This window comes from Pelobates fuscus, chromosome 1 (genome assembly GCF_036172605.1).
Source record: "Pelobates fuscus isolate aPelFus1 chromosome 1, aPelFus1.pri, whole genome shotgun sequence".
In the NCBI taxonomy this organism is placed as follows: Eukaryota; Metazoa; Chordata; class Amphibia; order Anura; family Pelobatidae; genus Pelobates; species Pelobates fuscus.
This window is the reverse complement of record NC_086317.1, coordinates 96,742,451-96,761,617: the sequence shown is the minus strand read 5'-3', so window position 1 is coordinate 96,761,617 and position 19,167 is coordinate 96,742,451. Positions and strand designations below refer to the sequence as shown.

The following is a 19,167-nucleotide window of genomic DNA, read 5'->3' as shown; positions in this document are numbered from 1 at the left end:
TGTTGTGAATGAGACAATGTATGTAAAATATTGCATGGTCATATGGAATTAGATGATAATGAGTGTGCATTTTAGCGATATGTTGGGAATACATCAACCAAAATATTTAAAGAATTAAGATCAAAGCTTAAAGCAAGAGGTTTTTATGGTATGATGTAATGCAGAACTCATGTCTTTACTTTGAAAAAATATAGCTTGTGATTGTGGAAGTCAAACAGAGTTGTATCTGTTTTGAGTATATTTGACTGAGCTCTTTAAGAGTGCTGGTGTTTACAATGGTTCTGGAAAGGACTGGATTTGTTATTGACTGGATTGTGTAAAAAGTTTTTTTTACTGCGTACTACATTCAATAAAGTTGCAACAGATCATGAGAGAAGGTGGGGGTTTAGCGTAACAAAAACAAAATACTTTTTGCATGTTATGTGCAAAGAGCAATATTTGAACGCAATTCTTTAAAAGGATCATTCTTCATGGAAACCAATGAAATGTTCTTTCTGATGTTTACACATTTACAACTCTTACCCATAATGACCATTTACCGAGTTCCTATTGCATGGAGATGCAAAGAAAACACATTTAAGACCATTTCACAGGCAGCCTATAAGGTTGTTTAGGAGGTAAACTGACATGGAATATTAGCCTCCCTCCTTCTACTGCCTCCACGGAGCCAGATTACCCTTTAGTCAACCAAGTCGGCCGCCTAAAAAAGAAATTTAAACACTAGAGCCCTTTGTACGGGAAGTGTTTAGGAAGGCTGTGCAAGTAACAAGCAGGGAGGTGTGGCTAGAGCTGCATAAACAAAATTATTTACCGTATTTATCGGCGTATAACACGCATTTTTTTCCCCTGAAAATAGGGGAAAAATCGTGGGTGCGTGTTATATGCCGATATCCCATAATTACTTACCTGTCCTGAAGCGTGGGCCGGCTTCACAGCTTGCACCGCGGTACAGGAACTTTAATTTCATGTTCCGGTTTCCGGCGGGACTGAAAGGAAGTGTGCACAATAGTGTGCACACTTCCTTTCAGTCCCGCCGGAAACCGGAACGTGAAATTAAAGTTCCTTTACGGCGGTGCAAGCTGTGAAGCCGGCCCACGCTTCAGGACAGGTAAGTAATTATGGGAGGGGAAGTACACTATGGGAGGGGAGGGGAGGGGGGGAAGTACACTATGGGAGGGGAGGGGAGGGGGGGAAGTACACTATGGGAGGGGAGGGGAGGGGGGAAGTACACTATGGGAGGGGAGGGGGAGAATACTATGGGAGGGGAGGGGGGAGAATACTATGGGAGGGGAGGGGGGGAGAATACTATGGGGGGGGAATACTATGGGAGGGGGGAGGGGGAGAATACTATGGGAGGGGGGAGGGGGAGAATACTATGGGAGGGGAGGGGGAGAATACTATGGGAGGGGAGGGGGAGAATACTATGGGAGGGGAGGGGGGAGAATACTATGGGAGGGGAGGGGGGAGAATACTATGGGAGGGGAGGGGGGGAGAATACTATGGGAGGGGAGGGGGGGAGAATACTATGGGAGGGGAGGGGGAGAATACTATGGGAGGGGAGGGGGAGAATACTATGGGAGGGGAGGGGGGGAGAATACTATGGGAGGGGAGGGGGGAGAATACTATGGGAGGGGGGGAGAATACTATGGGAGGGGAGGGGGGGGAGAATACTATGGGAGGGGAGGGGGAGAATACTATGGGAGGGGAGGGGGGAGAATACTATGGGAGGGGGGAATACTATGGAAAGAGGGGGACACTATGGGATGAGGGGGGAACACTATGGGATGAGGGGGGAATACTATGGGATGAGGGAGGGGGGGGAATACTATGGGAGGGGGGAAATTTCCTGGAATTTCTTTCTAAAAATGAGGTGCGTGTTATACGCCGGTGCGTGTTATACGCCGATAAATACGGTAACTCCTACATGACAGTGGATTGAGCAATGAGACTGAATGGGCATGATTTATACACCAGAACTGATTCATTAAGCTAAAGTTGCTTTGGTGCTTATAGTAACTAACAAAAGCTATATGCAATGTGCAGTTTAGGTTACAGATAGTTGTGCTTGGTGGGAGTTTTTTTTTTTTTTTTTTACTGATGCTCTTTAGTTTATTTTTTAAATAATATATATTTTGAATATAAACCCACATTTCGGTTTGCTCAAATAATGCAGCTGTAACTGATGCACGGAAAATGATCCTGGAGTTTGTAGTTTCTACAACAGAAAGAAAAGAACTGAACTAACAGCTCCCAAGAACTCCTGCTGTTCCCAAAATACAGCACTGTGCAGGAATTTATGGGATTAAATTAGCACTACCACGGACAGTTCAAGGAGCATCATAAATGGCGCAGTAATGTCCTGGTCTGGACACAGCTTATTTAAAACCTAGAGCTTTACAGCAAATGTAAATTTAACAGTCTTTTTTAAATTTTATATTATTTTTCATTTATTGTTTGTTCGTATATTTTCTAATGTATTATCTAAATAACACAATAAGGCTGAAAAGGTACATGACACCAATGGACATCTCCATCTATAGCGAATTAAAGTTTACTTTACCACAATCCAAAAAAACAATATATATATATATATATATATATATATATATATATATATATATATATACACATGAGCGCACGCACGCACGCGCGTGTACACACACACAACATTGCAAATTGAATGCCATATAAGACATTTCATCACATATAAGACAAACAAAACAATGATGTAATTAATCATATGTCTTACCTTCATGCCAAATGTAAATATGGTAATTATAATTTTAAAAATGAGCGCTAGTGTCAGTTGCCACATTGCTGTATAAACACCCGCCCCAGCGGGCCTATCTGGAATGTCATCTACAGGTCTTGTCATGTTAGGATCATTGATATAGTCACAGAGCTGAGAAGATTCTAGTGCTCCACAGTCATTGAAGAGTTCTGAGATGAGTTCGCTCGTGCTTCTTCGTGTGTAGGGATTCGGGTATGCTAGTATAGCCGTGATAGCAGTAATGGCAATGACCTCCAGCACAGGATACTTGCCAAGTTTGGTGGTTTTACGTCTCCTACACCATGCAATATTACAGCGAATGAAAAGAGTCCCCCACAGACCACCAAAAACTCCAAGGAGAATGAATGGAAATAATTCAGCCATATACCACGGAGTGTGATATTCCACGTAAAAGAGTACCAGGCGGCTGTTTCCAAATGGATTGATAGATCGTAGTGTAAAAGCAGCAACTAAGGCAGCGAAAAATGATCGCCACAGTGTTTTCAGAGGAAAATAATAACTGACCTACAAAATCAGAAACAGAGTAAGAAACACATATAGTTCTCTTATGTCAAGAAAATTCACAAAATTACTTGAAACGTATTCCAAATTAGTTTTAAACCAGGAAAATATTATATTGCAGTTGTTATCTATTTGTGGTTTAAACCCAAAACTGAATCCCCTTGTTTTTTGTGTTTTATAGAGTGTAATATGTATTCATTTTCAGTAATATAATGTGCGCTTGAGTTAATTTTATAACTGAAGGACGGATCACCAAGCCAATGCTATGTACAAATTTGGGCCTCTTATAAAATTGTTTTATAAATTTGTGTATTAAAAGACTTTTAATTTAGATGTTTTAGGAATGCTATGGTCAGTAAATCTATTTTTTTTAAGAAATTACTATCTTGGATGTTGCTGAAATACAACTCCCATGATTCTCTGGCTATCTATGTAATTCAAAGAATCATGGGAGTTGTAGTTCAGCAACATCTGGGGGGCCGGAGTTTGAGGACCCAAGGCTTAATCTATTAGTATAGAAAGATTATTTGCATAGCTCTAAATACAGGAACAAATGCTTCTCTTTCAGTAGTTGATTTTTTTATGTCATGGCTCTTTCTAGAAACTTCTCTAGTCTAACCTGAGTTCAATCTCATTAAAGAAACACTACTCTGTTAGGAATACAAAACAGTATTCCTAACACTATAGTGTCCATCTTCCTCCACCCCACCCCCCCCCCCACTCCCTTCTTTCACTAGATACGTGTGTAATCACTCGAAAAGTATATCCAAAACACACAAAACCTTACTTATAAATAAGAGTTAAAAATGCAGACCAAATGTTAAGAACAACACAGTGAAATTAAGTTTAATATATGCGTAATATATAATATAAATGCATACAAATTAAAAAGTATAAGCATTGGCACAAAATATATCAAGTCTAAAAAGCAGACAAAAGGCAGGCCGCAACTAAATGATCTGGTTTTTGTCTTCCCTGGTGATTTGTGTCTGAGAATATTTATACTTTTTGCATTTTTATTTGCCTACATTCTGCATATATTAGACTTATTTATATTAAAAAAAATGTCCACAAAAATATGGTGTGCTGTTCATTTTCCCAATTAAATGCATATTCATACCTAAATCCGTAAAAACTGCAAAACTTCTTGCAACCATTAATGCACTATGCAAAGTAGTAAAGGTACACAACAATGCGATCTTGTGTCTGATTTCAGAATTTGCTGACTACTCTTAGCATACCATATGCTACAGCCTTTTAAGATTGGGCACAGTATATCTTGACTGTGCTTTTATATTTTGTATAAACTGGGGTAATTTAAGCAGCAATTACATTCATGGTCACTATTACATAATGCATACTTTGAATAGTGCTTTCCAAAATTAGTTTTTCTGTAAAAAAAAAAAAACAAACAAACAAAAAAAACTGTCCCTGGCTGTGGTATAAATATGTGGATGCAATCCACTAAGCCAGGGGTGCCCAAACAGTATTATCCCCAGATGTTTTAAAACTACAGTCACGATGCTTTATCATTTTAAATGCATGCAAAGCATCATGGGGGTTGTAGTTCTACAACATCTGGGGATCTACCTTTTGGGCACAACTGCACTAAGCAAACAATAGGGAACACCACATATCAATGTGAAATTTGCAAAAACACTACATTAAAATGATCATTACAATAAGGAATTATGTATATGGAATTGTACCTCTTCCAAACTAAAAAGGACACCACCAATTGGAGCTCCAAAGGCAACTGAGACTCCTACAGCAGCGGCCGCTGAAAGTACCTGAAACACACACAATAAAGTATTTAAAGTATTAATGCACATCATCGAGCCACAAAAAAAAGAAAAGGAAAAGATGAGGTTTTGACTTAATTCCTTTAACTCACTTCTCTCCTTTTTCCTTCGTTTTTGCTGTATTTGGAAAACAGACTGCTGAACAAATTGCCACAACAGCAGGCTACGTGTACAGATGGGCCTTCTTTCCCCAGGCTGAGACCCGAGGATACTACCAGGACAAGTGTCACTGTTTTTATCAACAGCGTCCATTTTCCAAGGTATCCTCTTATTATAAAGCCACTGAGTATTGTTTTTATCTGCAAGACAAAAGAAATGATGAGAAACGTCCTTTAACAGTTTAGCAGTTCACCGTCACATGTGTTATTAGTTAGCAGAAAATATCAGAATATCATAATAACAATTACAGTTCAGTTTATAATCCAAATCATATGCTGTTCTTTTAAAATGGAGCAACAATGTTATAGAGATGCACATTTTTATATTAACAACAAAATGTAGCCTACCAGAGAAGTCTATGTGTGATTTGTTGTGAAAGCATTGTACATAAAGTTGGTTGAATGTAAAAATCCATTGTTGATGTTTGTCTATGGCATGACTGACTGAAGAATTCTGTGGTAGCTATAACTAAACAATGTGAAGTGCTCAAGGAAATAATATATGTTGCTGTCGGTTTCTGAGAGTGCAATACCATTGAAGGTTTATATACTTTAAACGGGACATATTATGCCCACTATGACGAACACATTCCATACCTGCCAACATTTCAAACAGAAAAAGAGGGATAATATTTGGGGTGTGAGTGGTGGTGTTGCCAGGATCATGGCTGTCCTGAGAAATTGTAGGTGACTCACTAACAACAATTTATGCAACTAAAATGTAATATAGAACAAGAACAATATATCTAATTTCCACAGACTGATTTCTAAACAAATTTATTGTGGTTAAAGACACATTAATGTGGGTATTATTGCTGTGGAGCTCTGTTATACAACTAGACACAAAAACAATAACTTGAGTCTCTACCCTAGTATCATAGATCCAGGCCGGACTGGTGGGCCGCACTGGCCATTGGCTGAGGCTGACAGGGGAGATCAGAGGATCTCCCCTGCCAACCCATGCAGAGCCGGCACCATCTAAGTGCTTTCAAGGGATCATCATGGAATTAACAATCTCCCTCACCAGCCTACTGGACCGTTACTACAGGAGAGGGAGGGGATCTATTCCTCTCGCATGCTGGGCAGTTTGGAGCTGCAGGCTAGAGTTACCAACATTGGACCACCAGGACTTCCAATGTCCAATCTCCTTGGCAAAATGTAAAAGAATGGAGGGGGGATATAAAGATTTTAATTTTTTATTTTTATTTATTTAATTATTTTTTAAAAATCTATATATTTTCTCCCAGTCCCATCTCAACATCACACAAAATATAGGCCTTACATCACCCAACAATGCACCTATCACACACTGCACTACTCACACACAATATAACCCTCACACTCATTGGACCCCTCACACGCTAGATTCCCTATAGACACTATACCCACACACACACACTGCACCAGATGCACACATTACATTCCTGCTTCCCACTACATCCCCTATACACATTCTGGACCCCCTATGCACCTACTAAATCCCCTGTATGCAAACACACACATTACACACAGCCTATGCACACACACACATTGCACCCTTTAGCCACTCATATTACACCACAAACACAACACAACTGAAAGCGACCTATTTACACAAAACACCACACAACAATCAGTTTACTCTACATGCAAACAGTCTCCAAACACATGCACAATACACTTTTCTGGTCCTTTTGTCTACTAGTATCCCACTTATGGAGACACCAGAGACAAGTTACAAGCAAACACATCAAATGCTGTGTCATTAAATTTGTTTGTGCTGTGCAGAACAAATACAGGGCTTTTTTTCTCATGTGACAGCTCTTCAGCAGGGTTTTGCGTCCGGGCTGCCCTGCACTAGCATTGAACCAACATGCTCCCTTTGAAAGGGGAGAATGCTTGTCATCGATGACGACACAATACCTCCCTCTGGCCCCACCCTCTTTCCACAAGGCCAAGGTGAATACATTTTTTTTCCAAGTATGGCCCTGCATAGATAAACATAATAACAGTTAATCTGTTGTTATATTCATGCAATGTAGCATAAAATGTTTACCTCAGGAATTCCGGATCCACAAGCATAGGGGGCGAAAACTCTTACTAGTGTAACTGCCAGGAAGGAAAATGTTAAAGCCCACATTATGTAGAGAAAATAATTCAAGATGTATGCACTGGCCCCCTGAAAAACAAAAATAGAAAGGTTAGAGACATTTGCAGTACAGTGCAGTATAGCATATAGCTAGAAATATAATCCAGACATACAAAAACTGTGATTTTCTGTTCATCCTTTGCAGTATTACAAATAAAATCTTAAACCACGGGACGGATCGAAGAATTAAAGGACAACTGTCACCTCAAAAACATTTTTAATATAATAAATCTTCTTATTGAAAGGAAACAGATTTATTTTAAATTAACTATATGTAAAAAATGGTATAACTCATCCCTGGTTTCTAACAGGATCCTTCAGCCATAGACATAGACCTTGGGTCAGACAAGGTTTTAAAACTGACAGTCTCTGGGGGGCGGAGCCTGAACTCGGAGCTGAGCGGACGTGTGCTGCACGAGCTCCCGACCGCCGGACCGGCTTTTTGGGGAAAAATCCCAGATATTGCACAGCGACTGATGCCACATTGGGCTACAACAACTGGGCACACGGCGACAAAATGGCAGACAACTTTCCCCAAGGCCTACGCTACCGCAAACCGCGGCAGCAAGCTGAGGCCTGCAGACGGCTAGGAGGGGGAAGTGCGGCCGACTTCCATACCGACTGGTACGTCCAGCAGACCCACTCTACTCCTACCACCCCCCCCCCCCTGGACCGGTGGGGGTCATCCCGGTCCCCGCTTGCCGGCACCCTGGAGTCTCTCTGGAAACAGAGTTATTACAAGCGGAGGAGCCGCACCCAAGACGAGCGGTGAAAATGGTGGCACCCGGGATCCGACCCGGCGCCGCTACTATGGGCCCCTACCGCGAATCCCCAAAACGACCACCCAGCAGGGCAGGCAACAGCGACCGACAAAGCAGGCAGGGGAGCCGCATGGCATTAATGCCGACACTCGCTCCCACGATCACAGGAGCTGGTGCGTCAGGCGGGCCCAACCAACGTGTACCTCTCATGACGCCAGAACCTGGTACCAGCATGGTGCACCCCCACACTCTACAGCCCCAGCGACATACAGTGGCCTAACTTGGAGGCCCAGCCCGGGGTCTAGCGGCAGAGCTAAATTCCGACCGAGGGGCACCCTTAAAGACACACAACTGGACGCTCTGCAGGAGAGCTGGGAGAAACATAGCCTCAACAAACCGAGAACCGGCCGAAGCAACGCAAGCAAGCCATGGGGCGACAACGGAACAGGACTGAAGCATCCACCTGCTAGCAACCCCCCCTCCCTGGGCATTGGCTGAACTTTTTAACACTTGGACTGCATCTGAGCTGCAGGTTTACTACCAATTATTTAGATCTATGTTCTGGAAATTGTACACAATCCTGCAGCCACTATGCCTTTCAGACCCTGCACGTTACTCTTCTTATTTTGTTTTGTTTAGTGATTCGGCTCATCATTGATATGTATATGTTATCTCTCCCGCTCTTATCATATTAATGCTTATTTAATTAGTACATACTGTATAACTCGCAGATACTACCGCTAGTACACTAAGCTGAATATACCTTCATTTACTAAATAGCAACCGTGCGAATTTTGAGGTGAAGTCCACAGTTACTACTGTGTGCACAGCATGCTGGAGACTCCCCATTTTTTGTTGAGGACATACTAGCTCAGCCTTGTTCAGTTCGTAATTTTTAACCCTACAGGTCCCGCAGTTTGATGTACCTGGGCCTATACCCAGTGGCACACTGTCTCCACTGCCTGCATGCCTTCACGTTTAGCTAGCCTGCCCACACACGGCCACAAACGACTAGCTCCTCTTAGCCTGATGTCAATAGCCCGCATAGCCACATGAAAAGCCTTCGGATTATACACAGTGGCTCTAATACGTGAAGCTAGCACATCTTGGATAAACAACCTGTCTACATCACACGTACACTATTTCTAGCCCATGCAACCACTCTAGCCTGTTCCTGCTTCAAGCATGATATAACCACTTTTGCAAGCAGCTAAGCATTTATTGTGTAAGCGTGTTCCTACTATTTTAGTTAAATTTACGCGACAGGGAAATATTGAACCTGCGCATTTATTTTGTACAAAGATTGCACACTTAATCCCTTACAACTAGTTAATGTTAAGCGACTTAAATTGCATATAGACTAAACCTGTTCACATAAGCGACATTAAACCATAATATATAAAAAAGAGGTATGAAATAAAACTGACAGTCTCTATGGTCCTCCCTGCTGAACTCCCTACACAGAAAGGAAGACTATAGAGACTGTCTGAGCCAAGGTGCATGTACATGGCTGAAGGATCCTGTCATATACTAGAGGTAGGAAAGAGTTGTTCCTCTTTGAACATGTATTCTATTTTCTTTCAAAATTTCATGAAATGATTATAACATATTACAAATGTGTTTTGAGGTGACAGTTTTCCTGGGAAAACATTAACACCCCTGGACAGCTTTCGAGAGGCACTCGAGGTACGATGTGTAGATACTTTTTCAGTTAGTTCTGCAGGATTTTCAGTTAATATTTAAGAGAAGCTGTGCAGCAGTTGTTTACGAGAGCTTTACAGTAGTTCAGTTCTCAGGTAATCGTGAACAACATTACGTGTGCCTTGATACTTTAATTACGTGTGGAAAAACTTCACGAACAACTTTTTTTTTTTAAAGATTCCTCTCGTTTAGAGCTCTGTTCCCTGGTGCGGTTTGTCTTCTGCAATGTCTCTAACTGCTCAAGATAAAATATGGTGATTTACAATATAATCCTATTAAATTATGCATTAGAATTTACAAATCGTACTCATCGAAAAGTATATGTAAATCCAAGTATATGTATTGCTTGAAATGTCTAGAATCCCATTGAACATTACACAATATAACTCAGCCGCTGATTCTTTATTATTATTCTTTTTAAAGCGCCAACAAATTCTGCAGCGCTGTACAACGGGAGGAATAACAGAAAAGTATTTGCATGAGTCTCCATATCACCAGGTTGAGATAAGAGACCCTAAAGAGGTATTTAAGATGGTCTTTGCTATATCATTCTGATCAGTCAGCAGCTGCCGTGTGATGTCAATGCTCCTTTGCATGGAATTGCAGGGTTTCACACAGAGAATATCACAATGAAGCCCTAAAGGATAGCTCAGATAAAACAAAGGTACCAGATTTCAAGCATATTTTTCTAATCACAGTCGGAGAGGTTATCCTGCACTAAAATAAAATTTACAGCTGTATTTTTGTAGATAAGCTATCAATCCCTGCGTAGTAAAACAATATTGTGGTTTTTTTTTTCTATAATATCCCTCTAAGGCCGATGCAATTTTGCATCAAAGGGAGAAATTCTTTCCTTACTACAAGATGGGCAACAGATTTCTCCTTGGACAAACTTTGTTTCTCTGTTTAAATGTATCCATTTGCTAGAATGTAATTCAGCCTTATATATTGTAGTCTATATATACGGACGTGGCTATGTTTAGCTTGTCATTTTTTCCTTAGTGTTGTCATTTTGTCTTGGTGTGTGGCTTATTTTCTATGTGTCTGTGTGTCACCGTTACTGCTTTAGTGTGTTTCTGTCTACTGTTCTATATATATATATATATATATATATATATATATATATATATATATATGACTGACTTTCTAGTGGTTTAGCTCAGATTTTATCTGAGAGCTATGTCAATCAGGGACAGCTGCTGCTAATGGTTTTTGAGCTGGCTGGTTGTCAGAAATAAAAAAACACACAGAGGATTAGGGATACTCTGATGTTATACACGTTGGCTGCCTTAAGCCCCCATCTAAAATTTCAAACACTGAGTAACATAAAATACAGACTTATGTAAAGGATACCGATCCCCTAAATAGATCTAGTTTGTTTGAATGTTCTAATTGGCAATACTAAAAAACACCTAACGGTATTTTCTCTACTTTTGAAACTTCGGATGATTTCAATGTTGTGGCTGTTTTGTGAGACTGAAAAGTCGCTGTGTTCATAAGAACCTAGCAGCATTGTACAGCGCTACGGAACTTGCTGGTGCTATATAAATAATAAAAGCTATTTGAGGCCCCCAAAAAAGCCCTCACAAAACAAACTAGACCACCAGACACAGTTAGTATTAATTGTTTATTTTTTCAAAATGGTAAATGTACAGAAAATCGGTATCGGTAAGTTATCCGCTATCAGCCTGAAAGTTCACAGATTATCGGTATCAGCATCAGCTCTAAAAAAAATCAATATCGGTCGATCTCTAATAATTACATCACCTAGAACAGGGGTGGGCAACCTACAGCACTTCAGATGTTGTGGAATACATCTCCCATAATGTTTATACAGCCATGATGTTACCTACAAGTGCTTAAAGCAAAAAAAAAAAATATATATATATATAAATACTTCTTAACATCTATTTTTGTTTGCATTTGATTAATTAAAGCATCCTTTAAAATTTAGTTAATCAAATCCAGAATGTTACAGCTGTATATAACCAATTGATTTATCCAGTCTTCCAGTTGTTTTTTTGTTTTGTTTTTGCAGAATTCATTATCCATAACGTATTCTAACTTTCTAATTGTCAGTTCTAAAGAGCATTTCTTTTTTTTATATCCTGTACAGCTGATGTAATAGATAATGACACCATCTGACTATCTCATGCCATAGCCTTCATTCACCCAGACTCCTTGCACTCACAAAGATCTTGACTGATTTGTTGTGAAGTTTCACAGTATCACAGACACTGCTGAGCAAGGTACGTCTGCTGACAATAACTCCCACGGTGTAAATGACAGAGATACACATGATAGGTTACTGATGGAACAAGGAGACGGTCAGTCGAAACCTGCAGATGTCAGTCACGCCGTCTAAGCATACAATGCCCTCATACTAGGGGTGTTATCACTATATTAAAGCCTAACATAACCTAAAGCCTTGGATAAACAAAATATCTGTCATGGCTTAGTAACAAACCATACAGTGTAAAAACACACCAGCACGCCATCATATGAACAAGGTGTAATTCCACAAGGATGGTGAACAATACAATCTCAGCATGATGAATAAATAGATGATATACTGCTAAACTCTACTAACCTGTCAGCTCCATTGAACTGATCAAATGTGTCAATTAAAATGTATTTCATTAAGTATAACAAACAAAACATGTCAGATTGAAAGATTGCACTTTGTAAAACAATCATTAAATAAGGCTTGCTATATTTCATACATCTATGGGTGCAAACACATTAATGCCTTTACCTCAGGCATATCTTGGGATTGATCAGTCCCAGAATAAACATTACTTTAGTCCAGTCGTTCTACTATGCACAGAGGTGTATAAAATATATCAGGGTGTTTATTTGTCACTCCTCACTTACCAACCAATTTGTTCTACGACCGGGACGTAGGAATGGAACCCGGTTGGTAAGTGAAGAGTGCTTGTATACCCATCATTGGATTCTCTATAATTATTAGTTGCCTCGTTTGTTGCAGCAGACTGACCATTCGAGCAACTGGGCACAAGCTGAGGACACAAGGTTGTTTGAATGGGCCATGTATCTCCAGCTGTCTCTCCATTGTCAAAAGATTGAATTTAGGAGGCCAGCTCCCATTAGTTAATGTTAATGTGAATCTTTGCAAAGATAAAAAAAAATAGAGGCCTAACACGCAATGTTTTTTTTGCAATTTCTGAGAAAGTCACACACAGTTGGTAAGGTGAAGGAGGACATCATTGGCATAAGCTGATTCTAGAGTAACCTATCATGTCTGTGGAGAGTCATATAGTGAGAGAATAGCTCATAGGAAACATTTGGCGGAGCGAGAAATGTAACTAAGGCCATTTTATAATGTCAAGTACTTCCCATTGTCTAAGATAGGAGCAGAGAAGTTGCAGAAGAGTGTTCAGTCCACCATTTTAGGGCAATATTGCTTCTAGTATTCTCATATAACTATCTATGTAGAATAAACCCTACTTGGTCAGGATGTATAAAGGAGGAACCAAAAAGTCGTTTAAGAATCCGGAAGTCTCTCTAATGGCTGTCTAATATTTATAATAGTTTTATACTGCAATAATTAAACTTGCAGGGTTAAGGGAGGTGAAGGTTTAAAAAAGTATATGTTGAAAAACGTGTCAGCGTTTTATGTGATTTAATCTGTTCAATCTACGTCAAAGTAGTCCCTGTGTTGTCTCAAAGTATATTTGGGCTGGGGGGCGTGGTTTGGCTGCCAACCGTGATGGCCGTGTAGTTGCAGTGCTCCGCCAAATCCACACTCAATCCAGCACCTGCCAATAGCATCGAGACTCAGATTACAGCTACATATATCACAAAATGCCAGGCTCATACTCCGGAGCCAAGATGAACAAGAAAAAGAAAGGTGACGGGAGAGAGATCCCCAGGACAGTAGCCGAAATGCTGACAGCACCACAAGGCTCTCAGCCGCGATGGCCGACAGCACAGCCCGCATGGCTCCCTATCCCCAGCATCCACAACGGGCAGCAAGCTCCCGACTATCAAACGTGAGACACTACACACATCTTAACGAAACTATTGGAATTACAGTACAAAAAGAGTTAAAGCAGAAATACAGGCACTGGGCACGAGAACAGCGGCCCTGGAGGACAAGATGGAGCAAGTCACACGTGCCCACAACACGGTGGTGACACACTCCAGATCCATGGAACGCCAGATCACCGACCTGGAGATGATGGTAGAAGACTTGGCAAATCGCTCCAGACGCAATAATGTGAGGCTCAGAGGCCTCCCTGAAACACCCAACGAAGGGGACCTGGTGTATAAGATGGAACATTATTTCAAACACCTCATCCCAGACGAGCACTGGGCAATTGACACACTTCCTCCTGGATTACTCATCTCACCAGCCCAGACTCTTGGCTAAGTACTGAACAAGGGGCTGATAGCCCAATATGTTAGCGGGGGGGGGGGGGGGGGGACTCACCGGGTGGGACGAGGGATAATTTCACACAGCCCCATCAGCCGGGATGCAAATCCCTGCTCCCCACCTCTCGGCACTGGAGGAGAGGAGAACACACGCCCTACTAAACCACCTGAGCACCTCCCAAACATACCCTAGCATAATGGGGAACCGACAAGTACACGACTCCAGACACCCGGAGTCCCCGACCAAACTTTCCGAGCTCATAACAATGGCCCCAGCCCTCAGCCACTACCGGGCCGTTTCAGCGGTAATCACCGCTCTTAACTACCCGCTACAGGCCACCTCAACTCTACAACAAAGCCACTAAAAACAAAGGGGTTTTTGACAAACTGCTGTTGAACTATGATAAGGGTCAAACAAGCTGAACCGTTGTGATGTTTATGATGTTTACTATAAGCTTTATTGTTGATAATGATGCTTGCATAACCTGATAAACCCCTGGGGGGATGGAGGGCAAGGTGGGTCCGCCATCGGCGGGATATAGAACACCTGACATACGCTCCTCTGGCGGCGGCCTCACCGGGGGTGATAGGGGGGGTGTGCCTTGGGGACGGCTCTCTAATTATACAAGACGCCAACTGCACCCACCTCTGGGGGGGCCGGTTGGGCCCGGGGGGAGGTGAAGGAAAGACAGGGAACATTTCAGGACCGCAGTACCACCCGGCCGTCCCGTTGTACACCTGGCGACGGGGGGGCAGGGTCACTGGGTCCCTCCGGGTAGGGGCTCCGGACAGGAATGTCCACCTCCTCGCCCAGGGGGATGCCGGGCGGCCCTCCCGCCTTCAACACCCCAGGTGATGCCCCGACGCACAACACCATAACAGGGCATAGCCGAGACCCCCGGTGGGAACAGCTACCACCTACGAAGGTCAAACCACAACAACCCACGCAAGGCCAACCGGCATCAGCCGGACTCCAAGGCCCTATGGGGACAGGGAACACAAAATGACACCCCACCAGACCTCCACCGCTCACCGAAATTGACTGAACTACACAGACTAAAATTGAGCAGACTAAAATTTTTTAAAAAGTACACTAAATGCAAACTGACTACATCTGAGGCCTCGCAACGAGGCACAGTGGATCGGAGAATCACTCGACCCTGCATGGGACAGACAATTATGACCTGCAGGGAGAGGGAACATCCCCGCTCTACTCTGGCAACTAGTAAGACTAAATTAAACATGCTCCACCTAAGTTTGTATATATCTTGTTATGTTATACCCAGTTATGTTATAATTTATTTTATCTCCTGCACGAGTGAAACAACAATCCAGATACATCGCAAAGAACACAGGACAAAGGCACCAGATGGGTGGGAGACCGACAGACCCCAGACAGGTACGGACCTTCCACCCCACGCCCATTCACAACCCACAGGACAAACCCTCCCATGGCACTAAAAATACTATCCATCAATGCTAGCGGATTGAATACCCCTACTAAACGCAGACTTCTACTGCGAGACTTAAAATCGAAAAGAGCAGACATAACATTAGTACAGGAGACACACCTACCAAGAGCCGCACCTGTCAAACTAGGAGACTGCATCTACGACCTTACCCACGAGGCTAGGGCACTACGTAAACAAGCGGGAGTAGCCATACTCCTTCACAAACATTGCCCATTCAAACTGACACACAAACAAATAGACCCAGAAGGCACTTAGCACAACACCAAATTACACATAGTAAACATATATGCACCCAACGACCCAGACCGCGCTTATTGGGACACCATAGAAGCTCTACTGACCACTCTACAAGGGGGCATCCTGGTAGTAGGAGGGGACCTCAATGCAGTCCCCTGCCCAGCACTCGACCGCAGCTCTAAACCAGGGACACAGCGCTCACAAGGCAGAGGGGGACAAGACAAAATCTTACACTCATACACACTGGACTACTGGATGCTTGGAGGCTCCAGCACTCGGACACAAAGGATTACACATATTACTCAGCCCCACACAACACGTACTCTAGGATAGACAACATACTCCTCAATGGCGCGGGCATGGGCAAACTCATACACTCAGAGGTAAACAACATCACGTGGTCAGACCACGCGGACATAGCCATTACACTAGGGAACATACAACATCACAGCACCTGGACTTGGAAACTTAATACTAACCTACTCACAGACGAGGACGTAGTCGACAAAACAAGACAGAAAATCACAGAATACTTTAACACCAACGACACAGAAGAAATAAACCCAACATCACTGTGGGCAGCTAACAAATCTGTACTGAGGGGACATCTTATACAGGCAGCCACACATAAAAAGCGAACAAAAACAACGTTTACTTGAGCTACAAACCGCTCTGCAGAAAACCGAACAACAACACAAACTAAACCCCTCCACAGCCAAATACAATGAACTCCAAGCCATTCGACACGCTATCAGAGAGCACACCATAGCTGAAGTGACACGCTCCATTGTTTGGTCCAGACAACTATACTATGAAAAGGCCAACAAAATGGACACATTACTGGCACGGACACTCAGACCTAGACAGGGACACAAAAACATCACTACACTTCGCAACTCCGCTAATACAATAGTCACCACACCGAAAGACATAAACGACACATTCACAGACTACTTCCGGAAACTATATAACCACTCACCACGGGAGGGCGACGCTCAGACCCAATAGATGACCCGCAGTGCCGACTTCTTAGCACACTCAGACCTACCCAAAGTGACAACAGGGGAGGCTAACGCTCTGGAAGAACCTATCACACCAGAAGAGGTAGAGATGGCAATAACCGCGCTCAAGGGCAACAAAGCTCCAGGACCCAATGGCTACGACATGAGCATAACAAAAAATTTAAATCGGAACTAATACCTCCTCCCCCCCTTACCAAACTGTGTAACCATTTCCTCCAGGGGGAACCCCTGACTGTGATATGGCTACAGCCAATATCATCTTCCTACCCAAACCCAACTAAGACGCTACCCTAGCCACAAACTATAGACCTATCTCCCTCATCAACTCGGATTTAAAAATCTTTGCGAAAATCTTAGCAAAAAGACTAACGCCTCTGCTACCCAAACGAATACACCTGGATCAGGTCGGTTTCATGCCAGGACGCCAGCTATATGAAAATACCCGCCGTGGAGCAGACCTAATGTGGCACATTTCCAACTTTAAGCTACCATCCCTTGTCCTCTCCCTTGACGCTGAGAAGGCCTTTGATAGAGTGCAATGGCCCTTCCTGTTCCACCTGCTACAAACACAATACATACTACATTACTGCAATAAAGGCCCTATACACAGATTTACAAGCACAAACCATACAAACAGGAGCCCTGAGAACCCGTTTCCGAATAAACAACAGAACGAGACAGGGGTGCCCCCTGTCCCCACTCCTATTCGCGATTGTTCTAGAGCAGGGGTAGGCAACCTACGGCACTAGTGCCATGCACGGCACTCTAGGTGCCTTTGCACGGCACTCTAGGTGCCTTTGCATGGCACTCAAGGCTACAAGAGCCAAACAGGCTCTAGCCTGTCAGGAGTCCCAGTGAAACTTCAGATATCTGCTAATACGAAAATGGGGTGAAGGACAATCCTCCATTTATGCATTGCAGCACGTAGAGGAAGTGATCTCAGATCACTTCCTCCCAGCACTTGTGGATGGGAATCCACACTGGAGTAGAGCAGCCCACAGCTTTCTGTTGCAGCTTCTGTCCTTGAGCTGTACCTGGCCAGCCTGGTCCCCACTAAAACCCAGGGAAGCATCAGAGCTGCAGAATAACCCTCCCCTCATACAAATAATACAAACACACACACAGTCAGCACAAACACAACACCACCAACAATCCCCATACATGCACACAACCCCACATGCAGCCTCTCACATGCAATACTCCAAACAGCCCCACACATACTCACACTACCAAATACACAATGTGACATATCCACCCACACACACAATTCCACAAGCAGCCCCCATACACAGCCCAAATGCATAGGTATTATACATGATACCACAAACTATTAATGAACATATACAATATATTAGCTCATATACGCACAAATACAACGATACAAAGCAAATGCAGTATAAATAACACAAGCAGAATATGGCAACATGCACACCTCAATTTAAAGAAATAGGACCGACACGCTCCGGGACATCACAATCATATTTCGGCACAGTGCTGCTAAAAGGTTGCCTACCCCTGTCCTAGAGCCACTCTTACAGGCCATCAGAACCAACCCAAACATAAAAGAGGTGCAAATAGGAGACAAACAATTTAAAGTAGCAGCATATGCAGATTACATACTCCTAACGCTCACAGACCCAAAGCAGTCAATGATCAACCTAGAAGAGCTACTACAAACATATGGAGACGTATCAGGGTATAAAGTCAATCTCACCAAATCTCTTAAGGACCACTTGCCCTGCCATCCTCAACTCCATCAGCCTATGGGACCAAACGGCACAGAAATATAAACTCACGGACACCCCTTCCCAAATGACCCCAGTGCTGCGCAACAGAGCATTCCCTCCGGGACTTAGGGCAAGAGACTTCAAAGGCATAGAAGCCACTGGCCTACAACGCTACACCCACCTCTACGCCGACAACCAACTAGTAACGTATGAGCACTTACAATCCCTTGCCCTGCTAAAAACTCACGACTTCTTCTGTATGTACAACTTAGTGATTTTGCACAAACTAAAGAGGTTAAAACAGCTATAGCAAAACGCCTAACTTTCTTTGAGCATATCTCCCTAAAAGAAAAAATGCCAACAAAACTAATCTCACTGCTATACAGCCACATATGCGCTGAATCAGGAACATGGGGACCACAAACATATACGGACAAATGGGAAACAGACCTGGGCAGGGGCGGACTGAGAA

At 42.9% G+C, this 19,167-nt stretch overlaps 1 protein-coding gene across 1 annotated transcript in view; it reads right to left on the bottom strand.

Annotated features, from left to right (window-relative positions):
* Window positions 1-19,167, bottom strand: part of CLCN4 (chloride voltage-gated channel 4) — a 63,169-nt gene that overhangs the window by 27,267 nt on the left and 16,735 nt on the right. Inside the window, exons 5-8 of the mRNA XM_063450098.1 lie at window positions 7,288-7,410; window positions 5,187-5,393; window positions 5,002-5,082; window positions 2,750-3,295 (exon numbers count right to left, since the gene is read on the bottom strand). Coding sequence (XP_063306168.1) covers window positions 2,750-3,295; window positions 5,002-5,082; window positions 5,187-5,393; window positions 7,288-7,410 — 957 coding nt within the window. The remainder of the gene's footprint in view (window positions 1-2,749; window positions 3,296-5,001; window positions 5,083-5,186; window positions 5,394-7,287; window positions 7,411-19,167) is intronic.